The 13997-nt window shown below is 52.0% G+C and overlaps 1 protein-coding gene across 26 annotated transcripts in view; it reads right to left on the reverse strand.

The window, feature by feature from the left end:
- MBNL1 (muscleblind like splicing regulator 1) overlaps positions 1–13997 on the reverse strand; it is a 69263-nt gene that overhangs the window by 4851 nt on the left and 50415 nt on the right. For 13 of the 26 annotated variants that reach the window (XR_004498735.1, XR_004498724.1, XR_004498738.1 and 10 more), the window contains 6 exons: positions 10254–10511; positions 9308–9361; positions 8308–8461; positions 3109–3144; positions 2325–2419; positions 397–542 (listed from right to left, as the gene is read on the reverse strand). Coding sequence is in view for 9 of the 26 variants with exons in the window: in XM_015637510.2 (XP_015492996.1) it covers positions 6303–6541; positions 8308–8461; positions 9308–9361; positions 10254–10511 (705 nt within the window). In the remaining 17 variants the exon portion in view is untranslated. Of the gene's footprint in view, positions 1–396; positions 543–1521; positions 1713–2324; positions 2420–3108; positions 3145–6280; positions 6542–8307; positions 8462–9307; positions 9362–10253; positions 10512–13997 lie in introns of those variants that run through there. The other 13 variants (XR_004498731.1, XM_033516735.1, XR_004498728.1 and 10 more) reach the window with 13 other exon arrangements.

Raw genomic sequence — 13997 nt, forward strand, 5'->3', positions numbered from 1 at the left:
CTGAGCACAGGCTCCCCTCTCGTGCCCATCAGCTCAGTTTCCCCTTTGAAAAGCCAGGATTGCAGTGGGAGCCAATTGCTGGCAGTGCCAGGAACAAACAGCACCGGGCCCCGGCCGGGGGCACCGCGCCCTGCAGCGCCCAGGGGGAGCAGATGGGCACAGGGACACAAAATGGATTTGCACAGTCACAAAGGGCTGTGGCACTTGGAAAGTTTTTCCTGATGGGCACCAAGGCTGGCCTGTGAATCTGCCTGGTAAAGAGAAGGGGGGTTCCTCTCAGTGAACTCATTGGCAGGCGCTGCTGCTGCTGCTTTTCCACCCTCTCCTCCCCTGGCAGCTCACACAGCACAGCACTGCCAACAGAACGGGCCTGGAGCAGAACAAAGCTTCTCATACCATGTTCTCCTGCTGCTGCAGGACAGGCTGTGGAACCCCACTGGAGCAGCGTCAGGGGCAGTGCTGTCGAACACACCAAGGACCTTCAGCACCAGCCCGGGAAGATGCAGGGCCAGATCTTTAGCCTTTGGCATGCAGGCACACGGCTGGGCAGCATTAAATACCTTCAGCATTGCTCACATGGTATATACATATATGGCTATATATGTATATATGGAGGTTTGGCTGCAGAACTGCACTAAGTGTGTTATGAGGCTCTGGGGAGGAAAGGCATGAAATGACCAATTCCACAGCAGAAGGTTTTCCCTGGGATCTACCTGGGAAGTGCATGGTTACTAACAGAGAGATGATTTAAAAATAATGACTTTTTCTGTGGCTTGTCTTGTTCTCACAACCCTCAGGACATGCACAGGATACAGAGACACACTGAAAGTAACTGTCTGGTGCAATAAACTGCAATATTAAGAGACTCTGGGCACACAAGAGGTTGCCTGCTGAGGTGGCACATATGCAGAGGGAGCCCCACCTAGGAACTAGCTTTTCAAAACACAAATTCTTAGGCCAAGCCCAAAGCCCTGAGTGAGCTGTTTGTTCTGCAAACTTTTCTCAAGAACGTGCTAGCTGCTGAGCAGACTGAGCTGGGCTGGTTTTGGAATTCTACAATATCCAGGTCCCTTTGGAGGCTCGGGATGTGCACACCTAGGTGTCACTGCAATGATGCCATTTGGGAACTGTATTTGTGAGAGATGAGGAAGCAGACAGGGTAACGAGGGATGTACAGCTGGGGCAGCACAAACTGGTAGTGCTCAACAGGTAAAGCTGCAAAGGCTCGAAGCCAAAGGCCCTGGGGCTCACTCTGCAGCTCTGGGTGTCCTGAGGAGTCACCTGCCCTGAGCCAGGAGCCGAGGGTGTCAGCTAAGCCTGAACATTGACAATTACCTGCACAGCTCATCCCATCCACAGGACCACACCTGCACAACGCTGAGAACCTGGAGTTCCCTTTTCTAGGGGGCACAGTTGTGAACCCACTGAGCTGGGTATCAGACCAGAACTGACAGCTTCATGGCATGGACTGACTGCCCAGTAAATCTCCAAAAAGAATTTGCTTTTAGGAGAGGAACAGGAGGCTCTTTAAAATGTTTTTATTGTTGCACTTTCAGCCAGGTGTTGTACAGAAATCTGCCCTTCTGACAGCGTCCTGTGCTCAGGTGCAGCTCCAGCCTCTCCTCTGGACCAGGGACTCATCTCTAAGCAGTGGCTCTGGCTTTCCTGGGAGGACTTCTAATCACTTACGTGGTAAAGCATTACTCATATTCCTGAAATACATCCAAACACGGCAATGACTGGGGTGGCTATTGAGAAATAAACCCAGACTCTTATGGGCATTTTCTTAACTGAGCTCTGCTCAAAGCAATGGGCCATTCCAAAGAGAATCACAAGACTGAAACAAAGGTTTCAAGGAAGTTTCTGTGTGGTCCATGCTCACAGGGTTTTGTTTTAAGCTTCGAAGAGGAGAGTCAGAACATGTTTGGACTGCTAAACTCAGACTGTATGAACCTGTAACCCCTCTGCACAAAGACTCCCCTGGCTTTCCCTGAGTTTTGTACTGAAAGGAGCTGCTGGCTCCACAGAAACAGAAATAAATCATGGGTTTGTGTATTATCCTTTGCTCTTTGCATCCCTGAGAGCAGAAATAAGCAGCATGGCCCATAAATGTCAAGACTGAGTCAGAAACTCTATTGTCAATTATTTTTAGCATCAGAAATGGAACTGCAGCACCTTTGGAGCACAGCTAAGGGCTGATTAAGCTGTGCTGCAGCTCTCTGAGAGAATGTGTAGGCCAACAAGAGGTCAGATCCAAACCCCCATGCTCATTAAAGCACCGATTTCGAGTTGTCTGTAAGGAACAAAGCTGTAAATTAGCAAACCTGGTTGGCTGTGGCTGTTGCAGCGAAGGGAACACTTGTGGCAGATGTTGTTGCTGCAGACACAGTGGCTGGCGTAGCACCGTGCACCATGGGAACTTTCGGAAGGAAAATCAAATAAGCAAACACACAGAAGAGTGTGGCAGAATGGGACCAGAGCGACACGTGGGAGGGTCATTGAGCATGGTTCACCACAGCGAAAAGCCCGAGACATCATTGCCAGAGCGTGACATGCAACCACAGTGCAAAGCAGGACAACATTCCGGCCGGGAGGGGAGGGAGGTGAGAGAGAAAAAAAAGGGGAAAATGCTTGTTACCATCAAATCAAGAAAATCGACACAAACAAGCTTAACCATTTCAATATGAAAAACAACAGCAGAGTTTTTTCAATGCCCTTTATATTTACAAATTTTTGTCTTTTAAAAATTCAACCCAAATATTTACTGCTAACAGAAATTAATCTTGTAGAAGGACAGAATACAGCTACATGGCTATGGTAAGATACAGTCTTTAGTTAACACAAGATAGGCTCTAAACACTGGAACTCATAGTCCAGTCAAAATCCACCAAGGAACAATGTGCAATTAAAAAGTGCTGTACAAAATTAACATCTACGTGTCCATGTCAATTAAATAAAACAATCACATTTAATTGACAGGTGTTAGTGCAGAAGGCTCGGGGAGATGGACTGGCACGAGGGCTGTATGTTAAACCTAGCAGTGGATTTTGAGGGTCTGTGAGCTGCACCACAGGTTTAAGATAATCAAGAAACAAAGCTGGCACCTACCAACACTTGTAGCGGGTGTCATGCACAATATTGAGCCTGCTCATCATGCATTGCAACAGGAAGGTGGATTTGGAAAGGGAAAAGAATTAAAACAACCCATCACACGTGTAATTAGAAATTTCATTTGAACAAAGAAGAAAAATGGTTATTAGGGGCACAGTGGCATGTAACTGTCAGCACAATCAAACCATACAATAGCATAGTGACCCATCAGAACGAGGCCTCAGGGACAGACGGAGCCGTGCTGGGACCCTGCTGGCCCCGGAGCACGGCCAGGAAAACCTTCCTCAGCTCTAGCTCAGAACTCCTGAAACCCTTCTGCCTTTTGACACAAGCCTTGCCATGGTCCTTTCCCTGCTCTTCTCACATCCAGAGATACTTCAGACTCACCCTCCTGGTGCGAGGGCAGCGGGACCAGGCCCTGCTGTCCGTGTTGGACCTGTCCAAGCAGATGGAGGGAGGTGACAGAGTCCTGTCCTGTCCTGTCCTGTCCCCTGCAGGTGAATGCTTGCTGTGTCCTGTGCAGCTCATGGTGACACCTCTGAACACCTGTTCAGCCTCTTGTTCTACATTTTAGGATGTATTTTAAGCTGTTGGTGCCTGGGCTCGCAGCCCCAATTCCCTTCAGACCACACAACAATAAAGCACCTGGAGAGTTCTGCCCTGCAGCCAGAGCCAGGAGCAGGAAGGTGTTTTTAGGATCATTCTGGCATAAGTTTAAAGTATCACCAAGTTGGCAATTCTCTTTACATTACACAGCAAAATGCTTTCCACCAGACTGACCTCACATTCTATTTCTGCTTCCAAATGATAAACATATACTGATCTTCCAGACTATCCATTTTTAATCAATTATTTACTTTTTAAGGTAACAAATATTAACACTGTTAATGATGACTGACACAGCAGAAACTGAAACAAACTCTGAAATCTGGGAATGAGATTGCAATTGAAATGGAAACATGTCCTGGCAGACTGGCAGAGGCAGGAAATGCAGCCTCTGTGACATCCCATGACTGTACAGGGACAGGAAATAGCTCCAGCCCTGCTGGAGGGGATCCCCAGGAGCATTTCACTATGCAGGGAAGAAGTTGGCCAGTTTAATTGCTGCTGGAGCCAAGGTTATTGTCTGTCACTGCTGTATCTGGAAGGGAACAACGGCAGGGCCATCATCATGTTTCCTAATTCTGTGTGTCACAGGAGAGACTGAGAACGCTCCCAAAGCAAGGGTGAAGGTGCCTCTCCTGACCTCCTCAGGCACACATGATGGCTGGGGACAATGGCATCACTTGCAAGATTAACAAATGGCGCAGAATTTGGCTAAAAAGTACAAACAGTAAGCAAAACTGCTTCCTTGGTTCCTCTTACAGGCTCTCAGTGGTGTTAATGAGGTTCCAGAGCAGCTCTGAGCTGCGGCTCTGCAGAAGTGCCCAGGGCTGTGCACCCTGCACTAGAGCTGCAACAGTGCCTCACCCCGTGCTACACACCAGCTGGGTCTTCATAACCACTCTGAAACACCCCTGGAAAGCTCTTCAGTTAAAAGCTCTGAATTTCAGTCTGAATGATCATCATTAACATTATGACCAGTGCACACAGGTTTTGAAAAGGAATTTAGGCAAATGAACATGAGGCAAAAAGTAGAACACCTGCTAGGGTGGCATAACGCCCAAACACAGATATTGTGTTATGTGACCTTCTTACCAGTAATAAAAATAAATTTTGCTATGATCTTAATATTCAGCTTGACTTCAGAAGCTTTGACTGACTAATGAGAACACATGAATAATGAATGTGCACTTTCAGTGTTCCCTGGCTGTTCGGCACAAGGCACAATTTTAATTTGAGGATGTTCTGACGTAGCTGACCATAACTTCACAATCAGATTATTTCTGCATCACAATAAAGCTATTTTTAGAAATATTCTGGGTTTACTGTTGTTTTAATTATTTTTTTCTCTTTTCTCCCTTGTATTGTTCCACTCAATCTATTTTTTCTGCCCAATCTACTACAGCCTAATTAAAAACAACACTCCAGACAGCACAAGCACTCTCGTGGAGGTGAGCAGTGGTGCTTTCCTGTAGGTTTTGGGGGAGAGCAGTGGTTTAGCACCAGCCCAGCAGCCCCAGGGAGGAAAGTTCTTTAGGAAAGCCCCTGGGCACAGAGTCCCAGCCAGGAACAGGAGTGTCTGTGGTGCTGAAGCTGCAGTAATTGAACAAATACACAAAGGGTTAACATGATGCTGAGGCAGCTGCAGCCTTTCCTCACTGGCTCGGGGGTTCAGCTGCCAGCTGCAATCCTGCCCTTGCAGCTGCACCACAACATCAACTCCTGGGAGCATCCTGCCAACCTGAGCCCTTCCCCTGGAGAATGCAGCTTCTCAAGGACACTCTGGTCACCTGGGGACCACGCCTGGGGCCAAGGCTGTGCTCACACTCCTGAGGAGACAGGGACTGAGGCACAGGATGGGCACAGGATGCCACTCGCCTGTCCCCAGCAGCACTCTCCAGTCGCTGCAGGACGTGCAGCAGGTCAAGGTCTGAGGACCCAGAGCTCTGCACATTCACAGCAGGAGGATCAGCCACATCTGCTGAGGTGTCCCGAGCTGGCAGCCAGGACCAGGGAGTAAACCAAGCCATGAGCACCTCCAAGGCACACAGAACTCCTGACACAGCCCACTAACTCCCCTTACTTCAACAGCACAAATGTCCCTGGTTCCTTCTTGTAACACACCTGAACTCCTGTCCCAGCTGGGGACAGCTTCCAGCAGCCCAGGTTATGGGGACACCTCAAGAGAGGAGCTGTGCACAGAGGGAGCTTTAGCTGGGAGAGGTGGTATGAATGTCTGAAGAACATCTAATCACTTAAGGCTGGAGTGCAGTGTCCACTCCCAGGCACGGACATTCCCTGGATGTGCTTCACATCCCTGGCACACAGCCAGCCAGAACAATGCCTTACAATCCACAAGAGGCATCTGAGGTTTTCTGGAGTATCAGTGGGAGAACACGAGGAGCAAAGTGCCCTGCAGAGAGGAGGGTCCTGCCCAGCTCGAGCACAGGGGACCAGCCCTGGGCACACTCCCCCGGGCAGGCTCTGCAGGTGTCCTGCCCCCAGCCCTCCTGCATACTCTGCCTGGAGCAACTAGGAACACAAATGAGCACTTACACCTCGGCTGTCTGAACCTGAAAAATGTCACTTTAATTCAGATGCCACTGAGCTGCCCTGGCCCTGCTCCGTGTCCATGGACACACACTCTGTGCTCTCCGTGGCTTCGTAGGGACAGATGGAGAAACTCTCTTTCCAGGTGACTGTGCCGAAACAGGAACTGATGCCACTTCATCTGAAGTGGGAAAAACTAAAAAGGGCAAGGTGCCAAAGGCATTTTTCAAACTTTTTGAAAAGTACTGGATTACTGGAAAGCTCAAAACGCAGCTATCTGAAAAATATAAACAGAGAATTTATAATAGCTCAAGCTAAAAGCTCCCTTACTTTTCTTACGTAATATACACTAAACTTCAGTGGTGAGGAAAGGTCTACTGAAGCCTCAAGAACCACTGCCAAGCTCCTGGAGGTTTCAGTGTGGATCTGCTGGAGCAAGAGCTGAGGTAAGGTGAGTCAAGAGCCAACGGGAAAGACCCCGGTCTATGATGAGGTGCAAATGGGGTCTGGCACACACAGACCACAACCCCAGCTCTGGAGTTCCAAGGGGAAGTGCAAAGGCAGTTCCAGCATTTCCACAAACCATCCAGCCCCTCGCTGCCTTCTGGGAGTGGGAAAACTTCAGTTTACAGACTCCACTGGTTATGCTGTGCCAAAAGAGAACTGTGAATTGTTTAATGTTCATAGGTAGGATTCTGAGTCTATCTGGATGGGGCTCTGAGCAACCTGGTCTATTGGAAGGTGTCCCCCCATAGCAGGGGGTTTGCAAGGTGGTCTTTAAGGTCCTTCCCAACCCAAACCATTCTGAGGTTCCATGAGTCTATGATTGCATATGCATTTTTATATGGATTTTAATATGTGGGCTAGGGATCTGACCTGCAGCTTACTGGAACCATCTTGCTATTGACTCCAGCAAGCTTTGCAACATTTAGTGATACATTTCAGTGGCTGCAATGTATTTCTGCATTATTAAAATGCACTAGATCAAGAAACTGATTTTTGTGCCATTTAAAGCACACATGTTGGCTGTATGCCAGACCAAGACAGAATAGTAAAGGGCGTTATACTGATCTCCTGGAACATACTTGCCAAAGATGTTTAGGATAAAATCCTTTAAATTTTTTGGGAAAAGACTGATTAGCTGTATTTCTTCCCCTTCCCAGTCTGCATTATGAAGGGCTGTTCTCACAGACTCTTTCCCATTTTTGAGTACAGATCTATCAGCTGGGCTCTGCACGCCTGCTGGAATGATGGTGCTGCTTTGTGTGGCTTCAGGGCTAACAAACTACCTCAGCTGTGTAACTAAGGGCAGATCATGTAACTAATGATCATTTCCCATGCAGTGCCATGGGCAGAACCAAAGCACATGCTCCAACTTCATGTCCCATCACTAGTTCTCCAGAGGGATTTCTGCCTGGTGCATAGCACAGGTGTCAACTCTTCAGCAGTGACACCAGGCCAAGTGTAGAGCTGAGAACAAACACTTGGCTTGGCTCAGTCCAAGACCAGCCCTGAGACATCAGTGGTAGAGGCCCAACCTGTGACTTCTTGTGTAGGTTTGTGATTCTCCACCTGTGAGACTGCCTGTGCTGCCTGGGATCACTGCACCTCATTAAAACCTCATTAAAAACCCCTTTGTGCGTGTGACTCAGAGCCACGGCCAAGGGGTTTTACAGGGAAACAAGCACAACAGCTGAGGGATGTGGAAGGAAGAGCAGTTAATCCAGGGAAAGAGGAAGGAGAGAGATTTCCAATTCTGATTTGGGCTGACAGAGCACGATGCTGATTTTGTGTTAGACTGGAAAACACCCACCCAGCTTCTGCAAGGAGCAGAGAGAAGGCAGCGTTCCCACAGCCAGCCCCTCCTCTGCCCATGGGCACGGGGCACTGCTGTGCCATGGCCGGAGGTGCTGCCTGTGCCTGGCACCAGCTGCCTCCAGCACACACCGCCTTCACCACCAGCAGCAACAGCTGCCTCCTCCTGTGCTTTCTCCAGGAGTCCCCCCTCTCCCTCCCCTGAAAAGCTGCCCGTGCAGCACTTACCTGGTGGGAGAAAGGCTGTATGCTGCTGTAACTGCATGTTGGCAAGAGCTTGCTGGTATTGGAAGATACCAGTGTTAAAGACTGCGGTGGCACCATTGGTTTTTTCAAGCGCAGGCCTCTTTGGTAAGGGGGGAAGTACAGCTTGAGGAATTCCCTGAATGGTGGATGGGTATAAAAATAAAGTCCAGTAACAAAAAGAAAAAAAAAAGGGAGGGGGGGAGAAGGGGGTGTGTGGGGTGTGGAGGAGGATGGGAGGGAGGGAGGGAAGAAGGGAGGAGAAAAGGAGAGAGAAAAAGGGAAAAAGATAAATCAGTAGAAGGCAAAACAACCAGGCAGCACCATGTTTCTCCATGAGCAAGCAAGCGGCATAGCAGACTGAACTACCAAATAAAAGGCGCGGGAACAGCTTTCCAGGGAGCACTATTTGCCTTCCACTACAGCGGCACAGGGACCGGCGGGACAGCCGCTCTGGGCACCGGCATCAGTACCACGCCACGGGAAAGCTTCGGGCTGGGCCAGGAGCGAGGCTCTCGGGGAAGCAGCACTGCTAGCTCCATGAGGATCACACGTAGAAGCCATGTTAATAGTCACCGTCCGGAGCGGATGGCAGGGCCGCGGTGACACCCCAGTCCCGGGCCCCGGCGCCGCCCGGGCATGCAGAGCGCGCCGCATGCCGGCCCGGCCGCTCCGCGCCACCAAGCCATGCCAACGCCCCAGCGCCGGCACCCGCCAGGGACACGAGGGACACGAGGCACGAGGGACACGAGGGACACGAGGGACACGAGGGGACGGGAGGGCAGGGCAGGGCACGCAAGGGGCCGGCGGGGCGCGGGGGCGGCGGGGGCTGCGGGGAGGGAGCCCGGCCTGGCCCGGCCGCCCACACGCCCTTGGCCGGGGACACGGGGAGGGAAACCGGGATGTTCCATTTCTACACGTTAACCCCAAACTCGACTCTACGATACAGCTACATGCCAAGCTAAAAGGTGAAAGGTCATAGTACCAGGTCAAAGGTTGCCTCGAGGGGTCGCTTCAGTGATTTGACAGCCGACTGAGTCTTAATTAGCAGGCAGCGAGCACATGATGGCAATGGCCAGTGGGGTCAAGCGCATTAACATAAACAGCAAGCAGAGGTGCGTCATGGGGGCAGCAGTGCATTTGGGGAGGTGAGAAAAAACAAATAAAAACAAATCACCGGATGCCGTGTACAACGGTAACAAGACTAGGCATGCACGGGGCCCGCGGGGCAGCGGGCAGCGGCGGTGCCCACGGCCGGCCCTGCCACGGTTCCCAGGCCGGGCGGGCTGCGGGGCTCACGGCCACGCAGGGCTGGGCTCCCCGCCCGTGCCGGACCCCGCCGGGAGCCCGCGGCCACCGCCTCGCCCCGCCGCCCCCGCTGTGCTCCGCTCCCCACACCCACGGGCTCAGCACAGGCGGGACCCTCTGCCACCACAGCCCCCCGCTGCTGCCCTCGCCTCGCCAGCAAAGCAGCTCCTCGCTGGGCCCAGAGCCGCCTGCCACGGCTGCGGGCCTGCGCTAGCGCCCGGGGCACGGGACAGCACTGACATGGTCAGATCCACTTCCACCTACACCTCTACAAACACGGACTTACAGAAACTAAACACGGATTTCTCTAGCTGTGCGGCTGGATACGTCCACATCTGCCCACACACGGACATACGGCCAACCAGAGACACAAGCAGCCCACACGTACACACACGTACACACACACACACGCGCGGGTACTCCGTACATCAGCAGGCACAGTCAGTCAAACACCTCAGTGCTCTGCAACTACTTCAGAACACATCTGGCACCGCGTGCTGAGAAAGCTCAGTGCACTGTGTCGTGTCCCCAGGCACACACACCTTCCTTAGCAAGGACAAACACACATCCACCATTGCCTCTCCTCGATGTACATCTACGTCCAGAAGTGTTCCCACACTCACCATGGCAGCTGCAGTCGCTGCTGCTTGGGCAGCTGCAGCTTGGTTAACCTGGTACTGGGCAGCCTTGATCTTGGCTTGCAGGTGTGCAGGAGGGTGAAAATATTTGCACTTTTCCCGGGAGCACCTCCCTTTGATGTAATCCATGCAGACGGTGACCGTGTTGTCGTTGGTGTCGATCATGGCGCTGTCGGCGGGGTGAGCGAACCGGCAGTCGTTCTCTCCCCTGTTGCAGTTCCCACGCTGGTACTCTCGACACACCTGTGACACCGGGAAAAGAAAGCCACTTAGTTTTGGTGATGGGTGTTGCAGGCTTGGAGCAGAGACAAGCTTTCTGAAAGCCTGTGAGAGCACCACGAGGAAGGGGGCCTGGGCCAGGCACTTCAGTGGGATGGGGGGCTCAGGGACCTGGCAGCAGAGACTGGCTTCTCCAGAGCCACTTCTGATGTCAAGGAGCATGAAACCCCACAGTGTTCAGAGCCAAGCACACAGCAGCTGTCATTGTGGCTCCCCCTTAGCTGCCCCGGGGCTGCTTCTGTCTCCTCGAGTGTGCCGTGGCCACTGTCGGGCACCACCCAAGCACCCCAAGGCACTCGACCATGCCCTGCTGTGACCTGGCTGTGCTTGATGTGCTCATTGGGGTGAGGGGACGGTGTGTGGCCGCCCCCAGGGAGCCCCCCAGGTGGACACTGTGTCCATGTGTCCCCCACGATCCGGGTGCCTGCCAGGAGACAGTGACCCCCGGCCCAGGGTGGGGTCCAGCCGCTGCGCTGCCCAGCCACGGCCCCGAGGTGAGGTGGGGAATGCCAGCAGCCACAGCCAGCAGCCAGATGGAGCTGGAGGGCTCAGACACTGCAGCTGCTCGGGTGACAGCCCTGCAGTGTCCCATGGGCTGCAGCCCCCAGCCCACACACACCCCAGACCCCTGCCACCCCGACACGGTGTCACAGTGTGACAAACACCCGCTCCTCTCCTCACAAAACCCTGTGTCTGAGACTGACGTGGCCTCCTGTCACGGTCAGCTCTCCCCAAACTGCCAACAAAACACACTTAGCGTTCCAGTTTCCAAAGGCATAGGGAACCAAGGGACAAAAGCAGCCATGTCTGCATAAAAATAAAACCCTTTCGTAGATGGAATTTCCTCTTCAAGGTGGGTGCCTGTGAACTTGGATCAGGAGTATTTTCTCAAGGACCTTGGCTCTGATCCCTGCAACAACCCAGATTTGGTGTTGGTTTGGTTTCCCTTCACACCAGTCCTCTGGCTGCCCATCCTCCATGGCTATGAACTGTCCCCCCTGCAGGACCAGGACCAGGTCAGGTGTGAGAACATCTGGCCAGGGTCACTCCTGCACGATCGTTTATAGGCTGTTTTCAGGTGGTGGCAGACTCTGGGTGTGTATCTGACCAGAGCCACACAGGCCAGGCCCAGCCCCTCCACGGCCCCTGCTCATCCCCTGCCCTCTTGCTCTGGGCTTGCAGAACGGATTCTGCAGCGTGTCAGAAACAGCTCAGGCAAATTGCTGGGCTGGAAAATAACCACTGGCCTGCCAGGTAATCCTGCAGCCAGATCCCTTCTCTAGTCCAGTCCCCTGCAGTGACATGCCAGCCAGCACAACAGTCCTGACCACCCAGAGCTGACCAGCTCCAAGAACTTCTAAGTTGCTTCTTTCTGGGAAAACATGGCATGAAAGGACCAAGCAATAAACAGCAGCTTGGCTGTGGTGATTCCTGACTTTGGAACACTTCTAATAGAAAATTATGGCATTCCAACAGAAACAGCTGTTTTTGATAAAGCGTTAGGCAATTCCTTTCTCTCTCACTTCCTTGTCCTTCTTGCTACTTTTCTAGTTCACTGAAGAACCACACTTTGTTCAAGATATTTCCTGCAGGGGAGGAGTGTGAGGAAAGCTGTGGAAAAGTCTCAAGCCATGACATTTCCATCCTTACAGGAGTGGCTGAAAGCACTGGGCACCCATCCCCTACCTGCATGCTGTCGGTATGAAATCCAGATTAAAGCAATCCCACTGCTAGCAGCAGTCACTCACCTTACTTTACCAAGACTCCCATTAATTCAGGAGACACAGCACTGCCCAACAGAGCTGTGATGTCTGCCTGCATCCCTGCAAGCCCCAGGTGTGCCTACTGAGAGCTTGCAGCTTGGGAACAGCCTGGGTCTGTATGCCAGAACGTGTGCTGACTTAATTCCTGCCAGTGGACATCACTCTCGAAAATAAATATTTAAAATTCTAAGCAGAACCAATCATAGTCCAAGATTAGATGCTAACATCATTGTGGTTATTTTTCTCCAGGACAGTTCATTCCAAGGGAGAGTGAGTGGAGCCTTATAAAGCTCTGATCACGCCATAACAAATGGCAATGCCACGGCTGCAGCTCCCTGGAAGAGCAGGTAGACACTGCTGGCTCCTATGGGAGGTAACAGCCAGATCATGCAGAATCTCCAAAATCCATTCTGCATTTCTGTAGCCTATAAAGTACATTCAAATATTTTGCTGTTCATAAAAATGACATGCTTGTTTAGTGTTTGGATACTTAATTTGGATACTCCAGATCAGATGACCACTGTACTGGAAAGCATTTACAAATTATGTTATCGCCTACATGTCTCACTGTTTGAACTGGATTTGCAGAGGGAAAAACAGTATTGTGACCCTGAGAAAGACTAGCATCTCCCTGTCATGCAGAGGAGGTTGGCTCAGCAGTGCATCACTTCTCTGAAAGGCAGTATCAAGAGAATGCAGTGTCCAGAGGGCCCGATCCTGCACTGAGGTCCCAGATGTCATCGGCTCCCTGTGCACAGCACAGCCTGCAGCCAGCACCAGGGCTGCCCTGGAGGGGCACACCAAGGGCTGCCCCTGCTTCCCTGGCCACTGGGGTGCTTTTGAGCCCTCGTGTCCCACCCTGACCAGCCCATGGGCACTGCAGGAAGCACAAACAAACACAGCAGCTGATCTTGGCAGCACAACCCAAGGGGTTCCCACCATAGGCCTCCTCCTCTCCATGCTCATTTCCAAATCCATTATGATTTATTTATGAATTTACCTAATTGCATTTTGGTTTTAATCCACCTCTGGCAGGTGTCCATCATGAAACAGAGTCCTCAAGGGAAAAACATCCCTGGGTGATTCCAGCCAGCCACCTGTGTTCCAGCTCAGAGCTCGGCACGGCTGCCTCCCCTGCAACCCGAGCGTGCTTTGGGGAACGCTGCCCTCGGGGAAAACATCTCTAAAAAGGGAAATGATGTGATCCCACAGGAGGGTGACCTGTGGTGATGTGAGCTCTGAGAATAGTGACAGTAGCAGCGGGAAATGCTGGCTGCCAGATGACCCTCCACACTCCTCCCAGCTCACCCCTTCTGAGCCGCAGCTTGTCAGTCAGGGATGCAGCTAAGGAAAAGGAATTCATTTCCCTTGGAAAGAGAGTTAATCCCTGTTAGTGCAGATGCACAGGCAGAAGGAACAGAGTTACAAATACAGTCAGCTGCATAAAACAGAGATCCTTCTTGCTCCTCCCAGCGTGCTCCCTGAGCTCAGGGACCAGACCCACAGCCTGAGACCAGCAGGAGACAGCAGCCTTGTGCTCTCACATCCATGTCCAGCACACACCAGGGTGACAGCAGAGCAGCCTGGCTGCTCAGCCTCCCCCACCAGACCCAACCAGGCCTGCCAAGCACCTGCTCTCAGGCTGTGCCCATGGGCTGGGATCTGTGTTCTCAGGCTGTGCTCTCAG

Source organism: Parus major, chromosome 9 (assembly GCF_001522545.3).
Source record: "Parus major isolate Abel chromosome 9, Parus_major1.1, whole genome shotgun sequence".
NCBI classification, from domain to species: Eukaryota; Metazoa; Chordata; class Aves; order Passeriformes; family Paridae; genus Parus; species Parus major.